Here is a 16,140-nt window from a genome sequence, read left to right on the forward strand (position 1 = left end):
TGTGCGTGTACGAGTGTGTGTGTGTGTGTGTGTGTGTGTGTGTGTGTGTGTGTGTGTGTGTGTGTGTGTGTGTTTTCTTCTCGGCTCGTGATATTTTTAACCCAGCTTCCTGCACTGACGACGGATATGACCAGAGGAGCAGCAGTTCTTTAGTAGAAGCAACCGGAGGCCTTGCACAGGCTTTTTCAGACTTTTTTTTCCCCCTTCCCCAGGTTTGAACATCTTCAACAATGTTCTCCTCTTCTCCTCTTCCACAGCTGTATTGCAGGCCGTTTGCAAAAATGGGGGACGACAAACCTTTTGTGTGCAACGCTCCTGGCTGCGGGCAGGTAAGTCTGCTTTTCTGTCTCCACCTATCTTAGGTTTCGTGTGTGTGTGTGTGTGTGTGTGTGTGTGTGTGTGTGTGTGTCCTGTCAGAAATTTCTCCCGAGGCACCTTTAAGCTTTCAAGTGCCGTCGCTCTCGATACGCACAAGCAGCGAGCTCTGCTACTTCTGCACCACTTTGTACATGCTCTCATTTCATTTCATACCTCTAGCATGCCAGTCGCTGACATTCCCATGAAGTTGTGTTGACTTTGTATGATTCAGCGGAAGAATTCTCTCTGACTAATCTGCGTTCCGCTGCTTTTCAAACACATCTCGACTGACTCGGCGCATACGATGTCCTGTGATTAAAACAAATGGCAGTCTGCTAAAAGAAAAAAAAAAGCAAGAAGAAAGCAGATTAAGCAACGAAACCCTCAGGCTTGTAGCTGCACGCACTGCCAAGACATTGAAAACTGAAAGCGGAAGTGACTAAAGCAACTCTTTGCACTCTACGTGAGGGAGGCCGAGTTCATGCCGGGGTTCTGATTTGATTTTTTGGTTTTGTTTGTGAGTTTATTTAAAGATAGTGGGAAAGCGTATAGAACACAACACCTCACTTACTGAACAGTCAAACATCGGTAGTTATTATGGTGTGTGTGCGTGCGCGAGAGCGTGTACGTGCGCGTGTGTTTGGTTTTGGTTTAAATAACTTATCCCTGATACGTTCAGGGGAGTGGGATATTCCATCATGTTGTTTACCCTGTTGCTTCTGTAAATAAAGGCTTTGAGTTGTTGAGTTGCGTGTATTCCTAGATTAACCGCAATGCTATTCTTACAAACATATTTGGCCAGGACGTTGAAAAGTGTTGTGTGTGTAAAAAAGAAAGAGAGGTTAGCGTCGCTCTTTTGTTTATAAGTAGGCTTGTAGTAGGTGTTGCATCATGTAAGTCTCCAGGGATCTGAGCTGTTTTTGCTCAGGCATGTCCCACTCAAATGGATTTAGTCTCAGAGAAGTGATCAATTTTTTGGATTATGCTAGGTTTTTATTAATTTTGTTGTATTTTATTTTTTTTACACTGCCGTATGTTATGTGTGGCAAGTAGGGGTATAACGGTACACAGAATTCACGGTTCAGTACGTACCTCGGTTTTTAAGTCCCAGTTTACAGTTAAGGTGAAAAAATGCAAAATATCAAATTGCTTGCCGTTTTGTTTATAATTATTAACATTTGTGAACATCAGCAGTTTACATTAAAAAAAGTTAATTAAATGCCTACTTGTTTAAATAATATATAAAATAATATTTGATAAAAAAATTAAGTATATAAAAAATGTAATCGAGTAAATCAAATGAATATAATACACCTTTTAATATATTGATTAAATTGAGTTTATCGATTCAATTGGTACAAATTAAATCGATAAAATAAAATAAATGGAAAATGTCAATAAAATGTTGACCTTTCTTAGACCCCATTTAAGTAATACAGATTTGTATAAAAGTGTATGCACATTTAATAATTAATTTTCAAAAGGTCTTCATTCTTTTACTCCGTCGATATGAGGAATTGTCATGATTTTCTCCTTTTAAAATTGTTTTTAAAGCTGGACATAAAACGCTAAAGAATCCGTTTTGCTGTTCGACTGTCGTAAAAACTGAGGAAGTGGTGGCCATTTCACGCATCTACAAATCGTATTTCCGGGACGGAGTGAGAAGCCACAGTGACACTGCGCTAACTCTAGTTTATTTTTTATACGCCTTTTTTTAAGTTTAAAAATTATCTAAAAAAAAACAAAAACATTAACACTGTGCTCACAGTGCGATGCAGACTAAACAAACTTGCGGTTCGCCACTTAATACGTGTGAGAGGAAACTATTTTCTGCAAGTAAAAAGGGCTGCATTCGATACACATGTGCACCAACGCAAAAACCCTGTACCAAAACTGTTCCATACGAATACGTGTACCATTACACCCCTAGTGGCAAGATCTAGGATTAACATATATATTTTATGTGGATCCACTCATTCATTTATAGGCAGAATATGTCAAAGCTCCTGTTCAGTGTTCTGGTTGCTGTTTAGACTAAAGAATTGGTTGGTAAATTGATACCATGGAGCATAAATGTTAGCAAATACTGTAAGGCTGAAACGGTTCCTCAAATAATTCAAATGCAGAAAAATCGTCGAGGCAAATAGTTTTGCTTTATTTAGTGCATTTAACTGCACACAGAGCATTATGTTTCCCCACGAACCATTATGACTGACGCACCCCTGCTAAACTCTGGAGCGCTCCGAGCAGGTAAACACAGAAGGAAGGAACCGGGAGAAAACAGCGAGTGGCGAGGAGAAGATTCAGGCCGAAGAAAATGGGATTATTTTGAAATATAACATAAAGAAAACACCGTACAGTGTGTACTGTATTTTTCGAACTATAAGCCGCTACTTTTTTCCCACGTTTTGAACCCCGCGCCTTAAACAACGAAGTGGCAAATTTATGAATTTTTCCTGGGTTTTTCCCGGTTTCACAAACTTCAAGCCAAAAAACTGACCGACATAACATTAGACCAATTAAATTTCCGAACGGAAACGAAAAAACGCAACTCACCTGTGTTTTGAGCTGCACGGCATCGGGAGAAAAACTTTCACCGGTGTTGATTTTTAAACGCATGACGATGCCAAAAGATAAACTCTCGAGTGAAATAGTTGTGAAAGGAAGGAGGAAGACAGTGAACAATGACTTACTTAGTCGGCTACTGTTTAGATACATGCCGTTGTAGCGCGTTGAGTCTGGGTGAAGGGAGAGCTCGCTAACTCCAGTTGCAACAGAAATCATATAAACACAGACAGGTTTCCAAAACTCGTGCTTTTTAATTTTTCTTGGAAACAGTGTTAAGGGTTAGTCAAAAAAACTTAGAAATCAGCATCAGAAAATAATAAGGACATAATCCTCAGTCTTACACACACACGCAGTAATAGCAGAAAAATGCAGTGGCAGGCTATTCCAAAAATACCGCTATGCTCCTAAGGGAAGCGCAACATATTTAACCCATTACACCGTGTGTAACGTGTCTTTCGTTAAAGCCTGTGTAAAGTACATTAGTGTAGACACCTGCAGCTTATAGACAGGTGCGGCTAATTTATGTTAAAAATTAAAATATTTGTAAAATTCAGTGGGTGCGGCTTATATATGGGTGCGCTTTATAGTCCGGAAATTACGGTACTGTTTTTTTTTTTTTTTTTTTTTTTTTTTTTTTTTTTTGCCGGTATTTTTATTTATACATTTGTATTTGCTTTCTGATGTAATATGGCACTTAAATGCACTAAATGGGTTTAGTTTTCACATATCTACTTGTATACAATTTAAGCAATAAAAATTTACATTTCACTAAAAAGGACACAAATTTCTTCATTTTAAGAGACTTGTTTTATTTTCTCTTATATATTTGTATTGCTCTTTAATAAAAAAAATAATAAAAAAAAACAAGTGCAACTCTAATATACTGTAACATGCCAGGTAATTTCTCAAGTGTGTTAATACAAACATAGGAGGGATGAAGGAGTTTATTGTGGTTTTCTAATGTGTAACACTGTTTGTGAAATTAAGAAAGTTGTTTGGACATTTTGTCTGAATAACTGACGAGCTTGTGGTTTTCCCCACATTGTAAGTCTAACACATGAAAGTCGGTAATTTCATACCATGTTCCGACTTTTCACTTCTCAAGCAGGTCATACGTAACATTGTATGATTGCTTTCACCCTGAACTTTTGCTTCATCTGACTTGCCTCAGAAGAGGGAAGTGTTAAGGTGAAATGAAGTCATTTTCAATATCTGTGTGTTTCAGTTACAAGGTTGGAAATACCATGGACATGGAGCTAAGTGTAACACGTGACGCACACTATAAGGCCAAAAATCTGTGGACACCCGATCACACTTCTTATATGCATTTGCTGGATAGCTAATAATAGATATTATAACAACCTCCACTCTTAAGGGAAGCTTTCCACTAGAGTTCGGAGAAAGAATGTGAGGATTCGTGCTCGTTCAGCTGCAAGAGCATTAGTGAGCTCATGTATTGATGATGGGAGACATGCTACAGTTCATCCCAAACGTATTCAGTGGGGTTGAGGTCAGGGCTCGGTGCTGGAGTTCTCATGTTCATGGATCTCATTTGGAGGATAGCAGCACTATCATGCTGCAACTGGTTTCCGGTGCCTATAGAAGGGAGGTTTTTTCCAACCTTTAGTCAAATGTAATGAATTGTTAAGGACGTTCTCTTGTCACCATTGTGATGAGCATCATTTTACAGTGAATTGCATTACGGTCAAACAGAAATGCAGAAGTGAATAGGAAGTAGGCTTTATTTCCTTTTTCTGGTTGTTAAACCTTCTTGTTTGTCAAGAAACTATGAATAAATGTGCAAACCGCCATGGGCAGAATTTGACAGAGCTTAGAGGGTGTAAGATTTTCTAGTTTGCACGTGCAGCCCGAATAAAATAATGCTGCTGCACAGATCATTTTATTTGAATTCCGATTAGTTATTTCTCATAATTGACCACAAAATTTCACCAAAGACCATTAGTTTTGATAAATTTGATTATTAAATCAGATGCACTGTAGGAGCTTGATGCTACTGTGCTCACTTGTCAGTGTATTAAAAGATTAAAAGAGTCCAACATGCGGTAAAGGGAAAAACGATACGAAAATCTTTTAATAATTTGTCGTTTTTAATATTGGGTGATGTTAAATAATTATGCTAAATAAAATGTTATGCTCAGCATTAATTTTCAGTGTGAACTCTGACATATGCATGCTCTTTCCATTTACATAATCTAATCTATTGTAGCTAATATCCGTATAAAGGCAGAGAGAATGGATGATCTCCCCACACTCAGGTTGCTTTACAGTGCCTAAAGGACCTGCAGGCTGTAATGGAAACCCAATACCACCCCATTTATACCATCTAGAATAACCCATTTGTTCCATTTCCCGAAAGTCATGTCATCCTTTTCTTAGCAACAGGTCGACTCGTTAAATATGGTTTAGTGTTCTGAGAAGAGGAAGTTGCAGGGAAGCGTACTGGTGTGCAGTGGGGAATATTTCCTCAGCCACTGCACTTTGTTCTTCCCCGAGCAACAAGCAGAAGTGTACTGTAACCTTGTGTCAGAGGAGACCCCCCTGAGCCACGCAGTTGTTGTATTGGTGATTCTGGTGCGTCTAAAAATACGCCCTGGACACTTGATTGCGTTTCCACTGCACGCTCTTTCACGGCCGGGTTGTGACGGGAACGCGGCGCCAGAAATAGGCGGTAGAAGATGGCGAGGCTCAGAGACTGACAGTTTCTCCCAGAGCTCATCCCGAATCACAGAGACAGGCTCAGAGACACAAGTGAAGGCTTAGCTGGAAATAGTAGCACTTCCATCTTGACCCTTGGCATTGATGAAGAGCTCAACATTTCTGCAGCTCTGACATTCGCAGCCCCAGTGCTGTACGCTTTAGTGTGCTCTAACACACACACACACACACACACACACACACACACACACACACACACACACACACTCACTCACTCACTCACTCACTCACTCACTCACTCACTCACTCACTCACTCACTCACTGTTCAGAATATTCATTCAATATAATTTGGCTGGTAGAAGCTGCATGATGTTTGAAATGTCCAATGAAACAGTTAACCAGCGCTATTTATACATTCAAATTTCCTGTACAGCGACTCTGAAAATGTTTTCTATGTATTTCATCGAAAATGTCTGTGTGTGTGTGTGTGTGTGGGGGGGGGGGGGGGGGTGTCAAGCATTAACCTGAATGCTTCTATGTATAGTATAACCTGTTTAAAGCCAGAAGTGTGACTTTTACTGTACAATGAGCAGCCATGTTTATTTGAAGTCCTATGAGTAGTCGAGAGAATTCTTGAGTCCAAATTTCAAATTGGAGGTTGGAAATTCCGAGTAACTGATGTTACACCTCTAGCAGAAGTCTTCTATTGATCATTTCTAGTAATGTTTTGTTTGTGTATACATTTGTTTCTTTCTAAAAACTCACCTTTGTTGTACACCCACTAATCAATCCCACACTATTGAGAGAAAGTCAGGCCTTGACTGGATAATAGCACTTGGCTATCAGCACTGGTGGACAGCAGCAAAGTATTTTCTTACTGTATTTAAGTAGCTTTATCACGTATCTGCACTTCACTAAAGTATTTCCATTTGGGGATACTTTTATTTTAACTTCACTACATTTCAAAGTCAACAGACTAACATACAGTTCAGCATCAGTTCAACAGCAAGCAGAACATTTTGAGAGGAATAAATGATGGAAGAAACTCCTCACTCAAACTCGCCACAACATCTGCGTCCTTATTTGCGCAATCTCTTTTTTTTGTAGAAGTTTGGGAAAAAAAAAGGTTTTGGGCTCATGATAATTTGAATAGATTAATTAGTGTTTGACTCGTTAATATAATTCTATTAATAGATTGGTGTTGCTGAGAGTCTTTTCACATAAAACTGAGTTGATTAGGCAAAGAGTCTTGTGATAGACATGATAATAGGAGCCATAATAAATCAGTTCTTTGGATACTTAAGTACATTCAAAGGCAAATGCTTGTGTGTATCTCTACTTTAACCCAAGTACTTGTGTACTTCATCCACCAAAGGTAATCAGTAGGCTAAAATTAAGCTCCACTGCAACTGATTTCTTTGTCTTTCACGACCGCTGACCTGCACATGTGGTTCCCAAACCACGTAAAGGCTTTTTAGGTTTTTTTGTTTCCCTTTTGCTGTTTACTATTGGTTTCTGTTGTTTTCCTGAATGTGGTGTGTGTAAAACCTGGAAGTAATGTGCGTCGACATTACGCGTCGAGTAAAACTCCTTCAAACACATTTATATCCACCAAAGTTCAGCGTTAAACGATTGAGAAAATGAACCCTTTCTGCAGCCTGCTGTGTGTTTCGAAGCCACAAACACAGCTTTATGACTCATTCTTTTAATTCACACTAGCTGTGACTCATTCTGATTGTCTACTCATTTGTTTGGTTCACACTGGTCTGGATATCGTTTATTCATTAGAGCATCGAGGGTTTATTTCTTTGCTTTTGTTTTTTTTGTTTTTTTTAAATGAGTAAGTACACCTTGGCTTTGTGCATGATCGTGTAGCTGGTGCCGGACAAGTTTGAGTTTGACAAATTTTGGAAGCTGATCACTCGTGATTTTTACAAACTTTCAGCAATTTCTAGAGTGATGTGGAAAAAATAGAAAACTTTCAATGAGCATTAATGCTACGAGAGGAAATGTCTTGTTGATAAGAGAGGACGGACGATACGGAACACCGTTAACAACTCTTTAAATGCGTGTGGAGCAGAAAAGCATCCCAGCCTGCTGTACCATGAGAGAGGACCATATCAGGGTCTTTTCCTGTCAGTTGAGCAGGAATCTGAGGCTACAATGGAGATACACATCGAGTAAAAACGACCAGGCAACATTTTTCCGAACACAACGTTGATGGAGACTACACAGCACTTTCATATAAGGGTGTCTGCGAAATGGTTTGACTGTAAATCCATTTTCGTCAGAGAGTTATCAGTGTGAGATCTATCCTTTACCGTAACCACACCTCAGTTCACACATGAGTGATCTACATGTTTTTTTACCATTTCTGCAGCAGCAGCACAGCACCAGAGCAGACTTTGTCTATCCACTGTTTACAATGACATCAGAAAGCGATATTTATTTACTGAAATCCACCGTATTGTGCACCGCTCTCTGCTCTCCATTTCTCCTCATGCAGGACTGTGTTGTCTGTGGGTTCACCCAGGCAGAATTTTCTTGGCTGCATGATCCTAGACAAATAATCTCTTAGTCCACTCCATGTTATTTGTTTTAAATTTACCATTATCATCCATTCACTGTTAACTTTTTTTGTTGTTGTTTTGCTTTCTGTGTCTGCTCGTGTAGAGGTTTACCAACGAGGACCACCTCGCTGTCCACAAGCATAAGCATGAGATGACGCTGAAGTTTGGACCTGCCCGGACAGACTCTGTCATCATCGCAGGTATTTCTTTTCTAATCAAACTAGTATAAATTGTAGAGAGTGTGCAGTAGGACAGCACTACCTTGAGCCGGAAAAGCAGAATATGTCTTGTTTGGGTAGAATTTACCAATTTGACTGATGTCAAAATGACAGATCGCTCAAATTTACCAGAAAAACATTATTTTTTTAGGTTAAAAGAGAGCAGTAGAGGGTGTAGTCAGGCACTTCATGCTGGCAGTGGCAATTGCAAAAAACTAACCGGATAGTAAAACTGTAGTGGTATACAGTTAAACATAAAAACAATGTCTCTATTATGAAGTCAACAGGTTGTCTAATGTCTACCATACTGAAATTTTCACCACAGATCTTGTGCTGTTCAAAGTGTTGAAATGTATTGATCAGCTCATAATGTGGATAATCATTTTCTAATTTTCATCAATATTATAAGGTATAAAGTGTTAGATTTGACATTTTGTTGTCGGCCTGTTTAAATTTTTTTTCTGTTTTGGCAGAAGGGGAAAAAAAAAAGGTTGTTATAGTTATATTTAGCTCTTAAGTTATTTAAAATGAATAAAAATATAGTCTCTCTTTAAGCTCCACTGCTCATCACTGGGAGCTACAATGAAGGCAGTCAGAAAGTTCATAACGACTGGTAGGAACTTTATAAATGATTTTATGTGAGCAGCCTTAATTGCACTGTAAGTCTGCTCTCACCCTGTAATAAAAGTTGCATAACAATTTAATGCAAAAATAAGCAAACACGTGGAGTTACAACCGAACTGTAACCTTATCCGACTTTTTACTGCATTCTTGCTTTATCGGCATTATTTTTTTTTCTTTCAAAACCGTTATTTTGAGCAGTTCGGTTGAGTTTTTGTTCGCGTATGTAATATTTCTAACATTTTTGACCGTGCACTGAATAGAGGAATTGTATGTATATGTATAATACGTAATGAGATCTGTTTTCCGCTCCAGACCAGACGCCGACTCCCACTCGTTTCCTGAAGAACTGTGAAGAAGTGGGCCTGTTCAACGAGCTGGCCATGCCCTTTGAGCAGGAGTTCCGTAAAGCCCAGGAAGATGATGATAAGAGAGCCAAGAACCCTGTGAGCATTGGGATTGGGTGGAGGGCTTTACTCGCTCAGGCCGAGCTTCTCCAAGCTGAGCAACTTCACTGACTCTAGCCAAAATGTGGGGATTTATGGTCTGTGGACTGCTGTCTGCTCCCATGTCTTACATACTCTCTCCCTTCCCCCTCTCCCTTTCTCTCTCCCTCTCTCTCACACATTTTCTGCACAGCTGCCCGCCCCTGGCTCTTCAGCTCTGGACATGAGTTTGCCGACACCATCAGATGTAGTTCGAGTAAAGGAAGAGGAGCCTGTCGAGGTGGACTCCTCCCCTCCCTCTAGTCCAGACTCCATCTCCAGCATGTCAGACAGCAACAAGGAGGCCACAGCCAGGGGAATGGTAGAGCACAACACAAACACACAGACGCCCAGAACATAGAATTCTCCGAAATGCTTTTTTGAGAAAACACAAACCCCACAGAACATTGCGTTGTGTTCTGATGAAGCGTATGTAAAGCATGTTCAATGTCGTTAAACAGATAAGGTAGAAGATTGATCACTCCTTCTTGATTTAATCGTTTATTCAACATAATTTCTCACACTTTTCCTTCCTTAATTGTGCCTTTTTTTTAACCACTTTGTTCCTTTTCTGTAGTCGTTTTTTTTGGATCGATATTTTCTTCTTTTTTTTCCTTTTTTCCAAAATGTATACCGTCTTACTACTTTACATACTTTATTTCCTTACTTACAAACTTCCCTTTCTCTTGTAGTTTTTTGTTTGTTTGTTCCTTATTAATGCGTGTCTTAAGCCTTTTTTTTTTTTTTTTACCATCTTAAGACCATCTTTCCTTTATTAATTCCTTTATTCCTTCATTACACACATTTGTCCTTCCTTCCCTCCCTTCTTTCCTGATATTTGCACCTATCCTTATTTTCTTCCTCCCTTCTCTCCTTCCTTTCTGATATCTGCACCTTCCTTCCTTCCTTCCTTCCTTCCTTTCTTCCTCTCTGTGTTCTGTTCTTTCCTACCTGCCTGCACCTTTTTTTTCTTTCATGACTTGCCTCCTTGTTTTTTCATTTATACTTGAGTATTTAATCTATACTGGTTTGCTGTAGGCATGGCTTATTGTTGTCTGTGCACATTTCTGAGGCTGTACCATGTCGCCACGCAGCTGTGATAAGCAAATCCATGAATACACTTTCGCAGTGTTGTGCCAGTTTTGAGGTACAGCACGTCCCTGCAGTCAGGACAGTCATAAATGACACATTCAAGCCAAACTAAAATTAGCAACGTTTGTGCATTGCATGATCTTTATTGTAAAATAAAAACAGAAGCTTTGCGTTGCACCTCATACTTATTTTCCGTTCTGTAGAATGCTTGCACAATCATGGGCCCCACAGTGTTTGCGTTAAATCGGGATTCTCCATACTGCTGTTTCTATTCCTGACTTAACGCATTGCTGTTGTGTGTGTGTGTGTGTGTGTGTGTGTGTGTGTGTGTGTGTGTGTGTGTGTGTGATTGGGCGGGGGGGCTAAATAATAATAGTAGTAAATTCTGTACTGTTTCTGTGATAATGATAGTGCTTTGAAACTTGGACATCTCATTGCTGTTTCTATTTTTATTACTATGACTTCTTGGGTAAGTAGCATTGTTTTAACCACCTACATGTTTTTTCTCTTAGGAATCTCCGTCTAAACCAGCAGTAAGTTCTGCTCCTATGCCCACTATCATTCGTCCTGGCTCTCTTCCCCTGCACCTTGGCTACGACCACCTCCATCCCACTATGCCTTCACCCACCTCGGTCATTACACAGGCCCCGCCCTCCAGCCGCACGCTTGGGTAAGCGTACTGCACGCTTAACCCCCTTTTTTTATTCTGTTTATTTTGGTCTGTTGAGTTGATGCGATTTTGGTCATTGTGAGTCATTCAACTCTAGCTCTTGCTATGTGGATTAAAATCCTATTTAGTCCTGGATTTTAGGACTGTTATGTTAGAATAAGATGTCAGACAAAATAAAGATCCTTTTCACATGCTTGATTTTCTGTTTAATCTGCCTTCGCTCATATGAGACCAGTTCCTATCCACCTATTATTCTGTTTCATAATTTTTCCCACTTGGTTAACTGTTTCCAGCAGCTCACAAGGACTAATGCATGTCCTTACAGACTTGTCACTTCTGTGGCTTGTGGACAGTAGAGTGTTGCATTATATCATGACGACGAAAAAGAAGTGACATGGGCTTGGAAAGTACATGGAAACTCCTTGTGCTTGTATATTTGGGATGAAACTGGATAAATAAACGGTGTTCAGATCGAACAGATATTGTGTTCTAATGGATGATTTATACATATATGTCTGTGCAACTTCCTCAAGGTCTCCAACTGGTCCATACCCAATGATGATGCTTCCCAATGGCCAACCAGTTCCCGTGCTCCCTGGCTCAATGCAGATGTCTTCTGTAATATCCGTAAGCTCCAAACTCATACCTCCTGTCATTACTGTGTACAGTAACCTGAGTGGTGTCGCTTTTAGACCATGCTGTATACGTGACCTATTCTGCGTTTTGTTTTCTAGCTGGCTAGGCCCATGTGCATGGTGCCTAACATTCCAGGAATCCCAGGTCCTCCGCTAGGTGGAAGCAGCAGTGGCTCCTCCTCTCCATCTGGTTACAACCCCCACACCGAGGCTAAGATGGTGAGCAGAAAGCATGTTGTGTGTTGACACCACCGTCTGTGAAGCAGGCAGACGTGCTCTGAAATTCTTAGCCTGTCTGCGAGGGCATCTCATCCGGGTGCCACTTTTCACAACGAACAAGCAAGCACTGACTGCAGCACTGGCCGTAGTTTCAAAAAGGGATGCCTGAGTTGTGCCTGATAGATTTATTTATTGTGAACTCTCAAAATACACCTGGGATTCTTTTTCCAAACACATTAACACCCATGACTAGCACTCATGAATTCGTATACATCCACCCATCAGGGAGATTTATATGCTGCTAGGTAACAGATTAGTGTGTTCGAGGCATAACGCTCTGGATCGTGTTGTGCTTGTCCTCCTTTAGAGGTTGAAGGCGGCGTTGTCTCAGCAGACCACAGCGGCCTGTGTCAGTATGGCGATGGGCTCCGGTGCCATGGTGCCACAGAGAATGGAGCAGAGCCAACTGCTGGTGCAGCAGCCTGATGCCCCGTCTCCTGCACAGCCCCAGGTCCTCCATTTACCCTCACTAGCCAAATTTATACAAATAGTTTACCATGCTCCTCTACATCTACACTGCACATATGGAATTTATCAACCGGCTCTCTGTATATAGTAGCAAGTATATAGCATCTCTGTTCTCTCCTAAAATGGCAGAAGAGACATTTTCCGATCTTACAATCACGAAAAGCAATAAAAAAAAAAAATAAAAAAAAAAGCAAAAATAATTACATTTTCACACGCCATTTACATTTTTCGTACTATATGCTGCCACGCAGCCCGGATGTATGCATCTCCCAACTTGTTAAATGCCTTACTCTCGTCAGCGGTCGACAGAGTTCAGTTGACTTGGTGTTAAAACTCATATTTTTTTTCTGTGTTTTTGGTGTTTCAAAGCCCAATTTTAGCTCTTGTCTCTCTAACACACCACTTCGTAAGTCAGGGACTACATATGTGTGTATGTGTATTTCAAGGAACGATACTATAGAAATGAAACTTGGATATGTTTTAGAGTAGTCAATGTTCAGCTTGTATAGCAGTATATATTTACTGTCCTCTGAAAATAACTTTACTTACAGCCAATATTGTTTAAACAACTGGCAACAAAAGTGAGTACACCCCAAGTGACAACAGCTGTAACCGTGCAAAGCCACATGTCCTCTTCATCATGTTCATTTTTTTGTCTTGTATGAGAGTAGTAAAAATTTGGTGCTTTGAGTACAATTCTCTCACACTGACCACTGGATGTTCAACATGGCACCCTTATGGCAAAGATTCTCTGAGGAATTAAGATTAAGAATTGTTGCTCTCCACAAAGATGGCCTTGGCCACAAGTTACAGTCCAGTGGTCAGGGTCATGAAGAGGTTTCCCAATAAGGGTTTCACTCAGAACAAGCCGGGCAAGGGTCAATCAAAGAAGTTGAGTGGGGGGGCTGCGATTCATTGAGAGAAACATAGATTCCAACATTTACTGTGACATTCTGAAGCAGAATTGCGTGTCTTGTGAGGGGTGTGCTCAATTTTTTGAGATACTGTATGTTTAAAAAAAATTCCCTAATTTACAGTTATAAACACGAAAGAAGCCTGAGAAGACAGGCATTTTACACATTTACAAAAAGCAGTCATCTGCTGACCCTGTTATTAAATCAGCTTGAACACTTTTGTGTCTAAATAGACATGTGCATTTACTTGCACCATAGGATAATGACTGCTTCATCATAGTTCGAGGGCCCTCAGAAGATCTGAAGTAAACTGTCGCTCTTTTTTACTCTTTTATTCAGTACTGACACTACTAATAGCTTCAGATGGGACTCCTGCTTTAGGGTCTTGCTGAATTGGAAGCATGTCTTTGGCTGGATATCCTTCAGCCAGAGGATGGAACAACAGTTATTTGCTGATCGGAAAAAAAAGGTCATACTGGACCTGAGATTGTGTGTGTGTGTGTGTGTGTGTCTGTCTGTCTGTCTGTAAATGTATCTATCTCTCTCTCTCTCTCTCTCTCTCTCTCTCTCACTCATATATATATATATATATATATATATATATATATATATATATATATATATATATATATATATATATATATATATATATATATATATAACACACACACACACACACACACATGCTCAGTTCTATCAGCATTTGAAAAAAAAACCTGCATTGCAAATTCTGAAGGCGTGTGTCATTTGTGTACTTGCCTAGTGGAAACTTTGTTGCCTTCAGCCAGCTCATTCCACAGCTACTGTGCATAGTGCAACAGGCACACAGTTTTGGAACATGTAGTGTTTGTGTTTATATTATGAGGCATATTATTTATCACAATAAATAGACGTTTTAAATGCATTTGTAACATTATGATGTAAATTGAACATAAAAGACACAAATGCTCTATAAATATAGTTTAGAGATCTTTTTTTTTTCCAGGTTTCTCCAGCTCAGCCGACAGGTGGGCGGCGGCGGCGCACGGTAGACGATGACCCAGACGAGAGGAGACAGCGCTTTCTGGAGCGCAACAGGGCGGCCGCGTCTCGCTGCAGGCAGAAACGTAAGATCTGGGTGAACTCTCTGGAGAAAAAGGCAGAGGAGCTGACTTCTATGAACGTGTCTCTCACGGTAAGTGTAGTACCAATGGCTGTCTTTACCCAGGCTGTCTTAAAGATCGTTGCCAAATGATCCATTTTTGTTTAAATAGAAGATAGTATAGCTTCAAAGGATATTATGTAAATGAAAGTCCTCTAGTGTGTGTGTCCAAGTTAAACACTTTTCAGGAACCGTGGCCGTTTGACTACCTTCAGCTTGAGGCTAGTCTGATTCATCGAGAACATCTGGCAATGCCAGCTGAAGTCTCTGATGATTTAACTTTTAAATACGTTTCTTTGTTTGCACACTTGTACTCATCTGTTTGTGTGTATGTGTGTGTGTGTGTGTCAGAATGAGGTATCTCTGTTACGAAACGAAGTGGCTCATCTGAAGCAGCTGCTGTTGGCCCATAAGGACTGTCCTGTCACCACCTTACAGAAAAAGGCTGTCTACCTGGGTGAGTCCCTCCGTGTGAAAAGGAGCTGTAAAAATGTTTGTGTGTGCGTGCGTGCAAGCAATTGCATTTGCCAGAACTGAAGAAATCCCCTACACAAATAAGAGTTGACTGTGAAGTTTCACAAAGTAATGTTTTTTTTAATTGAAGCTTCTCGCAGCAACATATCACTGTTGCATGCATTTGTATTTGTATTATATTCTCTGGAAAAAAAAAATGCTGCTTTGGGTTTTGCAACGGGTGCAGCACAAAAATGGGAGGCAACGCACACAAAGCCATAAGAGGGTAATATCTTTTCAGCTTTTGTCTAACTCTCTAGAAGCAAATCCTTTCACGGCCAAAAGTGCAATAGGTATTAGTGTAATAGTTTAGATTCCTTCTTGCCTTTTTGCTGATTCAGCAAAACTGGAAAGATCAGCACTGAAACACTCAAATCTTTCATATCTGGTATTGCGATGTGACAGTACACAAAATTCACGGTTCAATGCATAATTCAGATTTTAAATCACAGTCAATTTTGGCACAGTTAGAGGGAAGATGTTTTTTTATTAACGTGGTTTGTTATATATTTGTGAACATCATAAAATGCTTGTTGGTTTAAATAAAAAATGTAATCGAATCAATCAAATGAATGCAATATTCTTTATTATATTGATTCAATTGAGTGCAACTTCATATAGCTGTTCGGCGCAGGTGAGAAATCGATGACTTTGTGTCATTAACAAAGATTTTATTAAAGTTTAGCGATATGAATATATATATATATATATATATATATATATATATATATATATATATATATATATATATATATATATATATACTCAATTTAATCAATAGGATTAAGTGTATTGCATTAATTTAATGTATCTATTGTATTTTGGTATGTTTTATTCTTGCGGGCAGAAACTAAACGAACTTGCGGTCCACCACTTGTTCTCTAAGGGAACTTGGATTTTGTTCCGCACGTAAAACAAGAATTGCATATGCA

The 16,140-nt window shown here is 39.7% G+C and overlaps 1 protein-coding gene across 7 annotated transcripts in view; it reads left to right on the forward strand.

Moving 5' to 3' along the window:
- Positions 1–16,140, forward strand: part of asb8 (ankyrin repeat and SOCS box containing 8) — a 43,697-nt gene that overhangs the window by 21,889 nt on the left and 5,668 nt on the right. For 3 of the 7 annotated variants that reach the window (XM_083569892.1, XM_083569889.1, XM_083569888.1), the window contains 10 exons: positions 258–329; positions 8,276–8,372; positions 9,327–9,457; positions 9,651–9,818; positions 11,101–11,258; positions 11,792–11,885; positions 11,993–12,112; positions 12,480–12,623; positions 14,540–14,728; positions 15,047–15,152. In XM_083569892.1, the coding sequence (XP_083426018.1) occupies positions 258–329; positions 8,276–8,372; positions 9,327–9,457; positions 9,651–9,818; positions 11,101–11,258; positions 11,792–11,885; positions 11,993–12,112; positions 12,480–12,623; positions 14,540–14,728; positions 15,047–15,152 (1,279 nt within the window). Of the gene's footprint in view, positions 1–90; positions 330–8,275; positions 8,373–9,326; positions 9,458–9,650; positions 9,819–11,100; positions 11,259–11,791; positions 11,886–11,992; positions 12,113–12,479; positions 12,624–14,539; positions 14,729–15,046; positions 15,153–16,140 lie in introns of those variants that run through there. The other 4 variants (XR_014538038.1, XR_014538039.1, XR_014538040.1 and 1 more) reach the window with 2 other exon arrangements.

The sequence above is a fragment of the Silurus aristotelis genome (genome assembly GCF_946808225.1).
Source record: "Silurus aristotelis genome assembly, chromosome: 19".
In the NCBI taxonomy this organism is placed as follows: domain Eukaryota; kingdom Metazoa; phylum Chordata; class Actinopteri; order Siluriformes; family Siluridae; genus Silurus; species Silurus aristotelis.